The sequence below is a fragment of the Drosophila biarmipes genome, chromosome 2R, assembly GCF_025231255.1.
Source record: "Drosophila biarmipes strain raj3 chromosome 2R, RU_DBia_V1.1, whole genome shotgun sequence".
NCBI classification, from domain to species: Eukaryota; Metazoa; Arthropoda; class Insecta; order Diptera; family Drosophilidae; genus Drosophila; species Drosophila biarmipes.
The window spans coordinates 14,003,334-14,017,975 of NC_066615.1; the positions used below are offsets into that span (position 1 = coordinate 14,003,334).

General features: G+C 48.4%; 4 protein-coding genes across 6 annotated transcripts; 3 read left to right on the plus strand and 1 right to left on the minus strand.

The window, feature by feature from the left end:
- Positions 1-2: 2 nt before the first annotated feature.
- LOC108030014 (condensin complex subunit 3) lies at positions 3-5,181 on the minus strand. The gene is made up of 7 exons (XM_017102529.3): positions 4,695-5,181; positions 4,448-4,624; positions 3,558-4,372; positions 1,968-3,498; positions 1,275-1,901; positions 1,059-1,214; positions 3-760 (listed from the first exon to the last, which is right to left on the minus strand). The coding sequence occupies exons 1-7, from the start codon at positions 4,947-4,949 to the stop codon at positions 173-175; spliced, it is 4,149 nt and encodes a 1,382-aa protein (XP_016958018.1). The 5' UTR covers positions 4,950-5,181; the 3' UTR covers positions 3-172.
- Positions 5,182-6,063: 882 nt separating this feature from the next.
- Positions 6,064-8,862, plus strand: LOC108029853 (probable G-protein coupled receptor Mth-like 3). 3 transcript variants are annotated; one of them, XM_017102342.3, is made up of 8 exons: positions 6,064-6,093; positions 6,184-6,719; positions 6,777-6,924; positions 6,983-7,168; positions 7,228-7,479; positions 7,546-7,693; positions 7,757-7,951; positions 8,019-8,862. In XM_017102342.3, exons 2-8 carry the CDS (start codon positions 6,204-6,206, stop codon positions 8,116-8,118), a joined length of 1,545 nt encoding a protein of 514 aa, XP_016957831.2. In that variant the 5' UTR covers positions 6,064-6,093; positions 6,184-6,203; the 3' UTR covers positions 8,119-8,862. The 3 variants fall into 3 exon arrangements, with proteins under 3 accessions (XP_016957831.2, XP_050743820.1, XP_050743821.1); XM_050887863.1 differs by having other exon boundaries at positions 7,997-8,125; XM_050887864.1 differs by lacking the exons at positions 6,064-6,093; positions 6,184-6,719 and having other exon boundaries at positions 6,785-6,924; positions 7,023-7,168.
- A 161-nt stretch (positions 8,863-9,023) lies between these two features.
- LOC108030015 (uncharacterized) lies at positions 9,024-11,927 on the plus strand. Its single transcript, XM_017102530.3, has 4 exons — positions 9,024-10,523; positions 10,581-10,813; positions 10,867-11,263; positions 11,334-11,927. The coding sequence occupies exons 1-4, from the start codon at positions 9,060-9,062 to the stop codon at positions 11,841-11,843; spliced, it is 2,604 nt and encodes an 867-aa protein (XP_016958019.1). The 5' UTR covers positions 9,024-9,059; the 3' UTR covers positions 11,844-11,927.
- A 592-nt stretch (positions 11,928-12,519) lies between these two features.
- Positions 12,520-13,540, plus strand: LOC108029947 (uncharacterized). The gene is made up of 3 exons (XM_017102450.2): positions 12,520-12,696; positions 12,762-12,970; positions 13,030-13,540. The coding sequence occupies exons 1-3, from the start codon at positions 12,618-12,620 to the stop codon at positions 13,345-13,347; spliced, it is 606 nt and encodes a 201-aa protein (XP_016957939.1). The 5' UTR covers positions 12,520-12,617; the 3' UTR covers positions 13,348-13,540.
- The last annotated feature ends 1,102 nt before the right edge of the window (positions 13,541-14,642 follow it).

Here is a 14,642-nt window from a genome sequence, read left to right on the forward strand (position 1 = left end):
AATTATTGACTTGGATATGTATTAAATTATTTAACGATTTATTTAAACTTGAAACTACTACAAAATTTACACATATTGTACACAAAGAAACGGCAACACAACTTAACTCTAACGAACGAACACAGAATACACAACGGGTAATGGTCAGGGTGAAGGTGAGTACAGTCGGACGCTATTTTCGCCTGCCGCCGCGCTTGCCGTCCATGCTCATGGTGAGGGCCACGGCCCGCGTCACGCGCTTCGGCGTGGACACTTGCAGCTGGCCGCCGCTGAGGTTCATCTCGAGGGACATCCTCTTGCGGGTCATGCACATGGAATTGATCCGCTGGGCCCGCGCCTCGTTTCGCGTGGTCACCTTTGGGGTGCTGGAACTGGGGCGGGAACGGATTAGGGAAAGCGCCTTATTGATTGGCTTCTTGGACTTTGTAGTCCTGGACTCTGGTGCATTTGGAGTTTCGGGTTCAGATTCAGAACTTGACTCTATTTCGGAGTTCGATTGAACAACAACTGCGGGAGGCACTTGGTTCTCCTTGACCGACGACGTGCTGTCTGTGGGACTATTTGTGTTCTTGGCCATCTGCTGTCGCCGGGAGCTCCTGTTGTCCAGGCACGGTTGCTTCCGCAGCGGTGAATCGCGGGGCGGAGAGGGAGCGGCTGAATCGGTGGCGCGCAGGGAGCGGGAGTTGGGATCTGACGGAGTTCGTCTCAGCACTCTTTTCCGGCCGTTTCTTAGGGGCGTCTCCAGATGCAGGACCTTTCGCTGATGATAATCAAAAACAAACGAAACAAAAATGTAAAAATCAAATGAAAGCTGTCCCCTTTGCCAAGTAAGATTATCAAGTGTCTTATACAGGATCTACCCGGATGCACAACCAAACAGGACGGGCATCACTTATTCTAGGAAGCTTAAAGGAAACTACAATTTGGGTTTAGTTTTGAAAACATTTGTTGATTGTTAATGCCGATTGCAAGTTTGATCTTAAACTAAACAGCGAGTAGATGGTGAGCGAGTCCTGTGGCAGTGCCTAGAGCTGCATGCGCAAGCGCCTGATACTTACTTTGCTAACTGGGTTGGGTGTGGACTGGGAGACGGACACGCTGGCGGCTTTTCTGTTGCGCAGCGAGCGAACGCGTAGGTGGCTGGCATCCGGTGCACTTTTCGGACTGGGTGAGGCGGCTGTGGGAGATGCTTCGATAACCTCCGACTCGTTTGACTTAAAGAGAGAGACCCATAGTTAAAGCGGCTTTTGAGTTGGAGAAAATCTTATTCTTACCCTGTCTGCTACAGTGGGACTCTCGGAAATCTCCTCATCGGACGATTCCTCATCACTGGTCACCCTTTTTTCCGGTGTCTTCGACGACCTGGCCATCGCCATTTCGAGGCGACGTCTTATCTGCGGCTGCCGTAAATTCCGCTTGGATGTCTCTGCAGCCTCCGTTTCAGTTCGTTCCTCCTGTTCGGGCGTCTGTGGGCCCAACAAGCTTTCGGCATCCGAATGGCTGATGGCCATGGAGCGGCGCAGGTTACGTATTCCGACAATATTATCTTTGCCATAAGTGGTTACAATGGGCTCGGGCGTTGGTGCTGCTGGTTCGACTGGTTTTGGAGTTGCAGCTTCGGCCGGCTTTGGAGTTGCAGCAGATTCTTGTACCGACGCTTCGCTCTGATGGGTTTCTGAAGCAGCGTTTTGAGACACCTCATGTGTCGTATCTTCGGCAACTGGATCGGCTGACTGTGCTGCCACTGCTGTCTGCAGCTTCGCAGTGGTCTCCGTGGCTGTGTCACACTCCTCATCGGTTTCTCCTTCACCGATATTTTGACGAGGGGGTGGACTGAAGCTGCCGTTCACCAAAAGCTTGAAGTTCTCAATGTTTTTGATCATGCGGGAATCCAAGTCGCTCTACGAAATTAAAAAAAAATCAAATAAGCACAAGAGTTTAATTGTCGAATCCCGAAATGTACTCACAGCTATCAGCTTGTCAGCCAGTTCGAGCATTTCAGTCTTAATCTCCGGCCCGTTAAAAACGTTCACTGTTAAAGCCGTAAGCTCCTTGGCTAGCAGACGGCACATCTCCTTGCGTTCTGTGAAGTAGTTCTGAATGTATTGCAGAAAACTAATGGCCATTTTGTTGTGGATATTCGTTTGGGGCGTGCTGATATCTTGCACTGTCATTTCGAGGAAGAACTTGGTTAGGTTTTCGGGCTGGACGCCGTTAAGCGGCGAGTCAAAGCTGCAGTTCATGATGGTCCAAACGGTGGGAAGGAAGCACGGCTGCAAGAGATTCTGCTTGTTGAGGCGTCTCAGTTCTTCAAAGAACATTCCCAGCACTTGGCTGATAATGGGTTCGGTGTTTGGGTTAAAGTAACGCTTCAGCAGCTGCTCCATCACATCCGTTCGATCGTCAAGATGACCGCGAAGCACCAAGCGGCACAGACCGCGAACGATGGCCAAGCCAACGCCTTTGTTCTGCACCCGCTCCACGTAGTGTCCCATTACCATGATGATATCGCTGTTCTGCTCGTTGTTCTGAGACTGGCTGCCGTCGTCGTCATCGTAGAGGTCCTGCATGGTGTACAGCTGTCGTCGCTTCGTCTTCGGCATTTGCCCTCCGCCGGTCTGGTTAAGATCATTGAAGTAGTCCACGCCGTAGCGATCCAGCAGCTCCAACATGCAGTTGGCCGCCGTCTCGCACAGTCGCACAATGTTGTTATTGCAGAACTGGTCGACCACCACCTCGAAGACCTCCTTGCAGTATGCCTCGTAAAACATGCTGAAGGTGGTGCCGCATTTGATGGCCCATTCGAAGATATCTACCTCGGCGCAGGGAAGGTAACGACATATGAAGTCCTTGTACAGCTGGCAAAGACTCGGCGTTAGCTTGTCGACATGCGGCGAGGCGGTCATGTAGTAGCAGATGTACAGGCCCTTCAGCACACGCTCCTGCTTAGAGAGCTTTGGGCGGGCGGGCATCTCTAGCACGCCGCTCCGCTCCAGCAGGGGCCGAATCAAGTCCGTGTACTCCTCCGTGACGACCATCTTTTCATCGTTTACGGACTGCGCCCGTATGTATTCCTTCTGGCGCACATAGTTATCCTCCTGCTCCTCCATCTCAAGGATCTTGACCTTCAACGAGGATATTTTCATCTTTAGCGGCGTGTCCAAGTCGTCCAGCAACTTATTGATCAAACTGCGGTCATGTATCAGCTCATTCTGCTTGGTGTTCAGTTCACACAACTCGTAGACGATCTCAATGAAGAACTGTATCCGATCGTTCATGTCGGTGATCAGTTGTTCCATGCAGCGCACCAGCACGCACACGATCTTGTGGTCCAAGAGGCAGTCTTTCAGCAGGTTTGAGATCAGCAAGCGCATATTGCCCCGCCCGATCTCGTCGCCCAGGTCGTACGACTCCAGAATCTCCACCAGCGAGAGCAGCATGTTTTGGAACTCGACCTGGGCGAACTTGTCCATGTCGGGCTTTTGAAACTGACAGAATCTACAAGAGGGAATGAATTGAATATCGCATGGCGCTAAGGAGTAGATCTCCTGACTTACTTATCCATATAGTTGCAGAAGACACTGAGTTCTGGCAGCACAGGATCCGTTTCGGGCGCCTCCGCCTCCAGATACTCGCTGAGGCACTGCCAGTATAGCAGCAGCTCCACGGTCAGCGACTCGTGTGGAATGCAGCGGTGCAGTTCACAGTCATCGATCAACGGCAGCTGTTCGATGAGTTTCCGATGATCCGTCTGGTCGAAGATAACTCTCAGCATTTGCTTGGCCACGCGCCGAAAGCGCAGAAGCTCCTCCTCGTTGGAGTCCAGCTTGAGGGCCGCCGTGAGGGCGATGTAGTTGTGCTGGTACGACTCGATCCACGCCTTAAGCATGTAGTTGACCACCGTTTTGCGCACGGTGGCCGAGGTGTCGTTCAGACCCTGTTCCAGCAGTGTGAGGCGCTGCGCCACCTTGTAGGAGCGCACTGGGTAGTTGCACATGTTTACATACGTGTGGCGGCGCACCTTCTCATCGACGTCCCACAGGCGCTGCAGGATGTGCGGAATGGTGATGTAGTTGCGGCCCATGCACGTGATGATGCACTGGCGCACATTGGGCGAGGGATCGGCGGTTAGGTGGTACTGGTACGCACAGACGACGGGGTCGTTGGGATTGTCTGGATTCTGGAGACGCTGCATGGCCAGCACCGCCTGCTTGCGCACACTGGCGGACACATCCTTGACGCGGTCCAGCATTCCGTCCAGGATATCATCGCATTGGTTGTCATCCAAGGCAGCATTGGGTCCCAGTTCCTTGAGTATGAGGTTCACAAAGTAACAGATGCGGTAGCGAATGTGCGGATTGCTGGAGTAGGTCTGCGAAGGCGGGGAAACCCCGGGAGGTTATAGATTGAACACTCGGGCAGTACAGTAGGTACAGTAGACACTCACCGTGAGCAGCCAGCGAAAGGTGTCGCCCAGCATGGGCTCCGTGTGCTCCTCCGTGGGAGTGGTGACGAAGGTGGCGCAGAAGTTGAGCGCCATGGTCGCGTTCTCGTTGCCCTCCTCCGCTTCGAGTACGGCCTTCAGGACGTTGATGAAGGCCTGTTGGAAGTGCTCGTGGCCCATCTGCCGGGAATTACCAGTGTCAGCGCTTGAAATTCCAGATAAATCGGACAGCAGTAGCGACGCCACTTACCTTTGTGTACAGTTGCTGCATCTCCTTCACGTAGCGCTTGTGCATGGATTCCTTGAGCTCGGTCTGTCGCATTATGGAGTACATGACTTCTGCGGATGAGGAGGCCGTTGTGGAGGAGGTGTTGGCCGCCACGCCCTGATCCTCGTTCTCCTTCTCACCACCTTTGCTGGACTTCTTGGTGGCCACCCGAGGCTTTCTTCCGCCCGTTGCCTTTGGTTTGGCCTTCTCGGCCACCTTCCCCTTGGGTCTGGCCATTCTCGTACAGCTTAATTCGCGTGATCTCGATCCGCAGCCGTGGTTGGAACGGCGTTTTTCCAGATTTATGTCTACGATAGAATCTATTTTCAAATTGCACCAAGCGATGGCGATACAAACAAGCGTCGCGTTATTGCTTTCTCCGCTTTCCACCCCCGTTCGCTTGTTAAATTCAAATGACGCGTGTGGATTTTTTAGTGTGTTTTTGTACAGGGCTGCGATCGATGAGTGAGATCGCTTGCATATCGATTGCTGCGATCCATTTTGAATTTAACTGAAATATGTATACACCGATAACAAAAAAATCTATTATCTAAGACATTTTATTTGTTATGCGTCTTCCAATTTGTCTGATACCTAAATATAAGAAAAGAAGTTTTAAAATAGGAAAAAGATTCAATGTTTAAGAGATTTATGATCTATTACAAGTCTGTTTTAACAAGGCATTATAATAAACAAGTTTTATTTGTCTGAAACGATTATTTTTAATTACCTTGTGGGCGGGGGGAATAAAATAAACTTATTTTTAAAAAAATTACAAAAATGTAATTCATAAACTTGCTTATGTTAAAAAACATTATCACATATTCGGAAACTAAGCGGTTTTTTAAATGGTATTTCTTAAATCTTACCATTTTCAAGTCTAAAACAGTAACCTTTTGTTACTGTACTTGTGATCTTCGGCAATTGGGAATCTTCGATGCGGCGATGGTGGTGGTTTTTCAAAAGATCTTACTGAATTTCGGAGTACTCAGAAAAGTGTTTCCGAATTTTATCTGGGAATGGCGTGTCAGATGGTCTTTTGATAAGGTATAGTTACATAGATAGGGGCCTATCCAGGACATGGCTATAGATTATCTTATCAGTCCGTTGCATGACCTGAGAGACCATTCTAGTTGATTATTTTGTATTTTAATATTATCTATAATTACTGAAGTGAAGCTGAAATCGAATTGTTTGATCACTCTTAAAAATAAAAATTAAGTGCAGCGATTGCGATAACTTTGCACCACCGACTCGATATAAAAAAAGTTCTCTGCCTTCGTCACTTTTTGAATGATTAATTTTTCTGAAGCTGACTAGTATACATTTTCGCGAATGTTATCAGTCATAACCAAACCCCTTTGGGATCCACATAGCTTAGGTGCTGGCTTTTGAAGTTCTTGGTTTTCCTCGTGATTTTTATTCTCAAATTATAGCCCTTGACTTATAGTAATAAAATATAACTTTTTAGACTTAGGTTAATTTTGTAAAATGGAGCATATCGTGGTATTTTTTGCCACAGTCATTTTACTGTCGACGCAAGTGAAAACGACGGAGATTCAAAATTGTGACTTCTACGACACTGTTAATATTAACAACGCTCAAATGTATTCGAATGGCTCTTACCTATATGACGGCTTACTCATTCCCGCCGAATTGACGGGTGAATATAACTTCATGGTGCTGCCCGACGGTTCCAAGAAGAACGTGCCGAGCCACATGAGAGGATGTGTCTGCAAACTGAAGCCGTGTCTCAGATTTTGCTGCTTTCATAATCTGAAAACAGTCAGAAATCCTGCCCATAGCGTGTGCAATAGTGAGTTGTCGAGGGACGAACTCGAAAGTCACAATCGCTATGTAAACGTGACCCTCAGCAACGGCACGGTGGCCAAAAGGCACTTTAAGGAGGATCTAATCGTCCAATCGGACCTTCCCCTGCCCTGTGCTGGCCAGAAGATGTTCCGTGCAGATCACACACTTCCTGACAACGGCTTCACTTTATTTGAGGTTTATTTGCATGTACCCATCCCGAACGAAGCTCTGTTAATCCCTGCTCTTTCTTAGAATGGAACCTTTCTACGCCACTGGGGCCATAAGTTTTTGGAGAAGCGGCAATACTGCGTCCAACATAATGAGTTCAAGGATGAAAATATTCGAATTGCCCCCCACTTTTGCGAAATTGATGATGCCTCGCCGTGGGGCAAGATCGTCGGTAAGCTTAAATGGGTGAACAGCTCAAGCGCTTGTTGACCTCCCGATTCTCCTTGCAGTGCTGACAATATCATTGATATGTATGGCTCTTACGATCAGCGTTTACCTGTACGTCAAGAAGCTGAGGAACTTGCACGGCAAGTGCTTCGTGTGCTACATGGTGGCCCTGTTCATGGGTTACCTACTTTTGCTCCTCAACTTGTGGGAAGTTTGGGAACTAAAGTCAGGCTCCTGCACTACAGTGGGTAAGCTTATAGAGCTTTGGCACCCATGAACACCACTTATTGTCACTCATCATCTGCAGGGTTCCTGGGCTACTTCTTCATCTTGGCGGCGTTCTCCTGGCTTTCCGTCATCAGTCTCCACCTCTGGGTAACGCTAGCCCTCCCCCCCGATTCAATCTACCGCTTCCTGCCGGAACATCGGTTTCGGGCCTACAACATTTACGCCTGGGGGTTGGCGCTGGCCTTCACTGGGGTCACCTTCCTGGCCGATAGGGTCATTGAGAACGACAACTGGAGACCTCGTATTGGCACCAACCAATGTTGGATCTATAGTGGGTTTCGATAGGCGCATTCTATTACCTTAATTCAATCACCCTCATTGTTATATTCACCCACAGCTGTTGCAGACACAGCCATCCTTTACTTATATGGGCCAATACTGTTGTTAATTGCCTTTAACATAACCATGTTTATCCTGACGGCTCTCAGTATAGAGAAAGTAAAAAATTGTGTCAAGAGCAATAGGACAAGATCGGAAAAAGAAGTGTAAGTCTGATATATCTTTAAAAATTGTCCTAAATGCCGTTCATATACAATATTTCATTACAGTTACACGCTTTACTTGCGGCTATTCATTACCATGGGTTTGTCATGGACCTTAGAGATAATCTCCTTTCTGGTTCGACATAACGAATTGTGGTCTAAAATTTTACGAGGCGCTGACTATTTAAACCGATCTCAGGGTACCATCATATTCGTTCTGTTTATTTTAAAGCCTAGCACTTTGGAACTCATAAAAAATCAGTAAGTACTCTATGGCTTAAGATTTTTTTTAATCTTAAGTATCAGTATATTTAATCTTCCATCCTAGACTGTATCCACAGCGCACTTTCAGTGGCAACTATTCAAGATCCACAGAAACCCGAACGATGACTGGCGGAAGAGCGGGCCTGGACGAGAGTACTGTATAAATCCATTGGGGGAAGTGGAGAAGAAGCAACTCTTCCGAACTCCTCAACAAAAGAATTTTCTCAAGCTGCTAGCATAGAAACAGTACTTATTTTTATACCCGTTACTTGTAGATTAAAGGGTATACTATATTCGTCAGAAAGTATGTAACAGGTTATAGGAAGCGTTTCAGCCCCATAAAGTATATATATTTTTGATCAGGATCACTAGCCTAGACGATCTAGCCATGTCCGTCCGTCCGTATACAGTTTTAATGATAGGACCAAAATTTTAACTAAAATGTATTTTTCTCATCAATACCTATCGACTCACCAAAAAAAATGTGCCACACCCACATAAATCTGTCTGCCGCCCACATAACATCTACTGAAATAGCCGGTAGGTGGCGCCCTAAAATATCGCTTTTCTGTGTATATATCTTCATTATCCTTTTGCTCCTTTAAGCTGGGTAACGGGTATCTGATAGTCGAGGCACTCGACTATAGCGTTCTCCTTTGTTTCTTAATCAGTTGTTTGTCAACCGGAATTTTTTTTGCGTAATGGGCACTTATTAAGAACAACGATCATAACGAACTGCCAACGAATTCTCAGATAAGGTTAGTGCCAAACTGTGTATTCGTTTTTAAAATACCGGAAGTCGATTATTATATTAATAAATAAAAATTGAAATACTGAACATTTGTAGTAAAATTTAGGAACATTTTCGCAAAAGAAGTTCAGTACCAGATATTACAGCGCTGACTTTATAGGCCCCAAGCCGTGCTTTCTACATAGCTTCTTAAATTCTTGTCCAAAATAAAAAAACTTAACATAGTCCGTAATAAATTAAAAAAAGGTTATAAGAAGATCATTACCGTTGGTGGAAGAATGTCACTTGAAAATAATTACATACATCTAAGGCGTGCTTGTACTAATATAATCCATATCCGACCGGGCCCCGAACATGTCTCGCATTTCCAAGCGCGTCTACGAGGCCAAGACCACTTACCCGGACCGCACCAAGTCCGAGGAGAAATCCTTCACGGAGGTTAATGTGCCGATCAAGAAGTTGGACACGGCCCTCCTTCTGCTGAGCTCCAAGGAGGAGTGCGTCCTGCTGACCGTCTTTAGCCACATCACGGACTTTGCACGCCGCCAGGATGTGAATGTCCTGGAGCTGCGAGCCCACGGCTTGCTGGAGCTGCTGCTGGAGAAGGAACTGTTCATAGACTCGCAGAACACGCTGATCCGGCGCTTCGCCTTGTACTTGCTGACTGCCCTGCTGGACAACACGGACATGGCCACCTACGAGCCGGAGCAGGCGGACCAGATCCTAGAGCTGGCCTGCCGGTTCTACATGAAGGAGAGCGACGATTTCTGCATCGAGTACCTGACCTATATACTCAACGTGTGCCTGCGGGATCCTCAGATGGCGCATGGCATTGTGGAGGCCACCGAGTTCCTGGAGAAGTTCAAGCTGGTCTTTGTCAACTCCGAAAATCCCGATACGGTGTTCAACTCCATTGAGGCACTGCATCGGATGCTGCTGGTCCAGAGTGCCGAGCAGATGCTGGAGTTCACCACGCAGCCGGACTTTCCGGTGGATCGGATTATCTGCGAGGTGACCAATGAGTTTCAGGAGATCCGCAAGGCGGCGCTAAAAACCCTGAAGACCCTGCTGGCGGACACGGGCGAGGACAGTGTGTTTGAGCCACTGCATCGCTGCTTCTTTGTGCTGGAGCAGCTGGTTAAGGCCTTCTGCGAGAATCCCCAGGGCCCGGAGGCCGCCGATATCGTAGAGGTTCTAGCCACGGCCCTGCGGTCCGAGAAGATGACCAAGCTGTTCTTCGAGCAGAATCTCTTCGACCTGGTCGTCGAGCAGGTGCGCAGCCACATGGACCTGATGCCGCTGGAGATGCGCTGCACCATCATTGCGATTTTCGCGGAGACGGCCCAGTACGAGCAGTTCCTGAAGCGGATGCACAGGGCCGAGATCACGGACATGTTTCTCAACTGCCTGATGCAGAACAAGCCGGCGCCGGCCGCCTTTGTCATTCAGGGCCTGCACCGCATGTCCCAGAACCCGGATGCACTGCGTCGCATTGTGGCTGCTTACGAGGAGGGTGCGATCCGAAAGCTGGTGGCCATCCTTATGTCGCCCGAGGTGGCCATCAAGGTTCGAGAGCAGGCGGCGGAGTTGCTGTCCCGCCTGCTGGTGGCCGCCTTCCGAGACACAGCCGCCCAGCTGCAGGAGCAGGACATAGCGGCCGTTCTCACCGCGGTCATCACCCAGGGACTGCCAGCCCTGTCCATTGACCTCATCCTCTCGCTGCTGACGATCATCGAGAGTCTGGCTCAGAACGAGGAGTACCGCACGATCCTGGGCGAGTATAGATCGCTAACCGAGCAGATAGCCCAGTTGCTAATGGTGGTTATTCACATATATCAGCTTGCTTCCTAATGATTGAGTGTTCCTATGTTCCAGCGTTCCTATGCCCACTCCATCCTGGTGAACAACATCTTCCGCTGCCTGTGCACCCTGATCGATGAGGCTCCGGTGCGCGAGACCCTGCTGGCCAACTTTATAGTGTCCTCCATCAAGCGGGCCCTCAAGTCGCTGTCCAATCTGGTCAAGACTTCGGTGACCAACTTCATTCTGCAGACCACGCGCTTCAATGAGTTCATAGACGCCTACATTGATCGGGGGATCCTCGAAGTGTAAGATGTTCCCCATCTCTACCCTTATTTATGTTAATACCTCTGGCTCCTAGTTTGCTGGAGTTCCAGAAGCACGCCTTCTGCGTCTCTACCTGGGGACCTGCTATCGAGAGCATCTTGTCCAAGTGCCCCACCATGAAATTTGCCATCCGCAACTGCCTGACCTTTACGGACATCACGGCCGGCAAGGACTTCTATGTGTCGCGCAGGAAGTTCGAGGACTTCCGCAAATTCCAGGACATTCTGGGCACAGATTGCTCCCCCTTGGACGCCGTCCTGGTCATGAACTTCGATCGCCTCAAGCCGGATGAGAACGATGTGATCGACGTGCCCCTAAGATGTTTAAACACGGTATCGGACCAACCAGGAGATCTGAGCTGGGATTACTGCAAGCGACCGGGAGACTTCTACTTGCCGCAGTACTTGGAGGCCCTTAACCAGACCTTAGCGGTGGGCTTACCTTGTCCCCGATGGGTATTAAAAATATCTCGTTGAAAATAAAAATATCTCCCCGTTTTAGATGCATGGTTTGGTGGAGAATCCCGAGCGGATCCGTCGCTCCATCGACTTTGACAACGTGGCCAAGCGGAGCAAACTGGTCGCCCAGGCAGTGGCCGCAGTGATGAACGAGAACCTCAAGATTCTGGACCTCAACTCGACGGAGGAGTGCTGCAAGAACACGGTCCGCTGTCACCTGCAGGACCTGCGCCACGTCCTGCACACGAACTTCATTCCCCTGGGCATGGTGCGCAGTGGCTGCCAGTTCGAGAGGGCAGTGCTCTTCAAGGGTCTGGCGGACCAGATCGGACTTCCGTGCACCCTGCAGCGCAGTGTCGACGGCAGGATGCTCTACAACGAGGTGCCGCTGCCCCTGGAGCCCGAGAAGGATGTGCACTGCGACAAGAAGACCCTCAAGTTCATGCCCTGGCGCATGCTGCGACCCACCCACGTGGTGGACCTCATGTACAACGTGGGCGAACTGTATCCGATGCAGAGTCGCCAGGCGCTGCAGTACCTGCGACTCTACTAGCTCCCACTTCTGATTTTGCAAAATTATCCCGTCCAGTTGTTTGTCAAGTAATGTAAGCAAGTAAATACTTTTTTTCGGTTATAATATGGTCATTTAATTCCCGGTATTGTAAAAGAGGTAAGTGTACCATATTTTCATATCCTTAATAAGTTTTAAATATTCATAAAACGCATATAAAAGAAATGTTTTCTGCAGTGGCGTATCCAAAATTTTAATTCTGGGGGCTTTAACAAAAAAATTTTTGATACAATTTGAAGTTAGACTATTTTGTTAAAATACATTTTAGATATATTTTGACACCCAAGGTGGGGGATCTATTCCCTATATATCGACCACACATGATCATCATTTCTTTTTAACCTTTTGTGTTTATAAAATCTTTCTTTAAATAACCTTTGGATGAAATTTTTTATTTGTTTCTGGGGATTTAAAAAAATGAGAACATTAGGAATAAAATACACTTTAGCTATGTTTTTAAACCCGAGCTAGGGGATATATTCCCATACATTCCCAATAATCTTTGTATGGAATATTTTATTAGGGGAATATCATTTCTATAATACAAAGTATGGTCTTTTTCAAAAACCATGGTTTGCATCCCCACTTTCTTTTGGGAAAGTCAGTGCGCATGTCCTCCGCGTCTGGCGCTGTGTCTGACATTCGGGCTTCAAGTGTCAAGTGTAGAGCAGTGGGGTCCGCGGAATGAGGAGCACGTAAACAATAGATTCTCGGGCCTCGGTAGATTAGCCAACGAATCCAGTGGCCAGCGGCAGGATGATCAGGCCCTTCGTCACGCTGCTCTACTTCCTGCTGACCAGCTCGTCCATCGTCTTCACGGCCTGCGTGAACAATGGTGAGTCCTTTGGCTTGGCGACCTTGGCTTGGAAAAATCAATAACATATGAAATCCGATGTCCAGTCACGGGCACCAGTTCACCCGGGCCGGGACCCAGTACCTCGCTGACCAGCGGACACATCCACCGGACGGCGGCGGCCATCGAGAGGGTCAATCTGCTGTGGTGCTACGCCTGCCACACGATGGACGACGGGGAGGCCTGCGTGGATGTGGCGGTGAGGAACGACACGGCTCTGATGAAGAAGTGCCACGGCGAGGAGTTCATCTGCATGGTGGGTGCTGGTCAGGGGTCAAATACTAGAAGCACTCATTTCACCCCTCTCGACTCCAGGTTAAGCGCTTCTCATACACCACCAGCACGGAGAACTCCACCAGCTCGCCCAAGATGTGGTCCCTGGATCGGCGGTGTGCCGCCAACTGCGAGCCCGGCTGCATCATCATTGGCGAGCGGACCAAGCTCTACGCCTGCACCTCCTGCTGCGAGGAGTCCTTTTGCAACACGGGCCGAGGAGCTGCCTCCGGCATCTTCCATCGCGAGGACACGGGCATTGGCACACGGCTCTTTTGGCTGGCCGCTCCCTTCTTGGTCAACATGTCGCTGGTGCTGTACAAACGCCACGCCGGCCACGTTCTCCTCAAGCTGCAATAGTCCTTCGGGGTCAACTCACTGAATTTATGGGCGCGCAATCCACTCGAAGATGCTGCTCCACACTCCACAACTCAACTCCACTCAATGCCAAATCCTAGCTAATTTTAGATCTACGTATGTCTTCTGTATTGTAGATAGGCCACCATGTTGCCGTGTGATAATAAAAGCTGGCCTCGTCACTACAGCGAGCTCACACCCAACAAGTCGAGAGATTCACTTTTTACCTCTTGTTCCCATAGGCTAGTACTAGTATTACATTTGACCATGGATTACCTTGAATTGAAAATAGATTTAGATATTTTAAAGAAACCTTTTAGGATAATTTTTATATATTTTACTAATTTAAATTTAATTAGAATGTTATTAGAGTTAGGTATTTTGTAATTTTAGACAGAAAAAGACGATCCTTTAAATTTAATCAGAGACTTTTTATATATTTTTTAAACCATTTTGCGTTTTCATTTGGTATTGCTTGTACAAATAATTACATATGTTTTTTTAGTGACTATTTTACCTTAATTTCGAATTTATCCACTTATATTTACCAGTAGAAGCAGTTCGATAAAATGAATTACCTGCTTTAATTAAATCCAATAAATTTTTGAACCTCTTAACCTTAATTATACATTTCTTAGACCATTTGCTTCTATTGTATAAGCATTGTGTGTAATTTTTAAACTGATTTTCAAAATTAAGCTGGCAACATTACTCGTTCTAAGCGCATTAATTAATTGGAGTTCAAATATCACGGCAACGGTTGCCATTAGCTTAGTAATATGCATCCTCTTAATAGAATAATTTTAATCTCTAAATTTGGGTTCCATGCCAGGCATCCTTTGGCCCCGGGGGAAATTGTTTTCCATATTCTGGTAAACATCGGTGCCATGAATACATGCATTAAGCCCTTCAATTGGCCCCGCAAATTGCATTACGTTTCCGCTCCAGCATGCCCGGCTTCCTCTGTCTGCATCCGCACTCCGCTTTTTGAGGCGGGTGGCGGATTCTGTGGGGCGGCTCTTCTGGGCAGACATGAATTATTTATTGGACAAGCAGTCGCCGCAGTGGAGGAGTATTCGTAAGCAGAGAGGGGCGGGGCGGGCCAGGACCTCTTATCCGGCCTTGGGTGGGCGGCAGATCCCGAGCATCTAATGGAGCTGCCATTAAAAACAGATACTAACATGAGACATGCTGCATCCGTGTTTCCGTGCGTGGTCCCCTTGTTTTGTCCTTATTTTCGGGTCCGGAATGCACCACGCCCCCTCATTTGGGACACACATACAAGAAGGCTCGTTAAC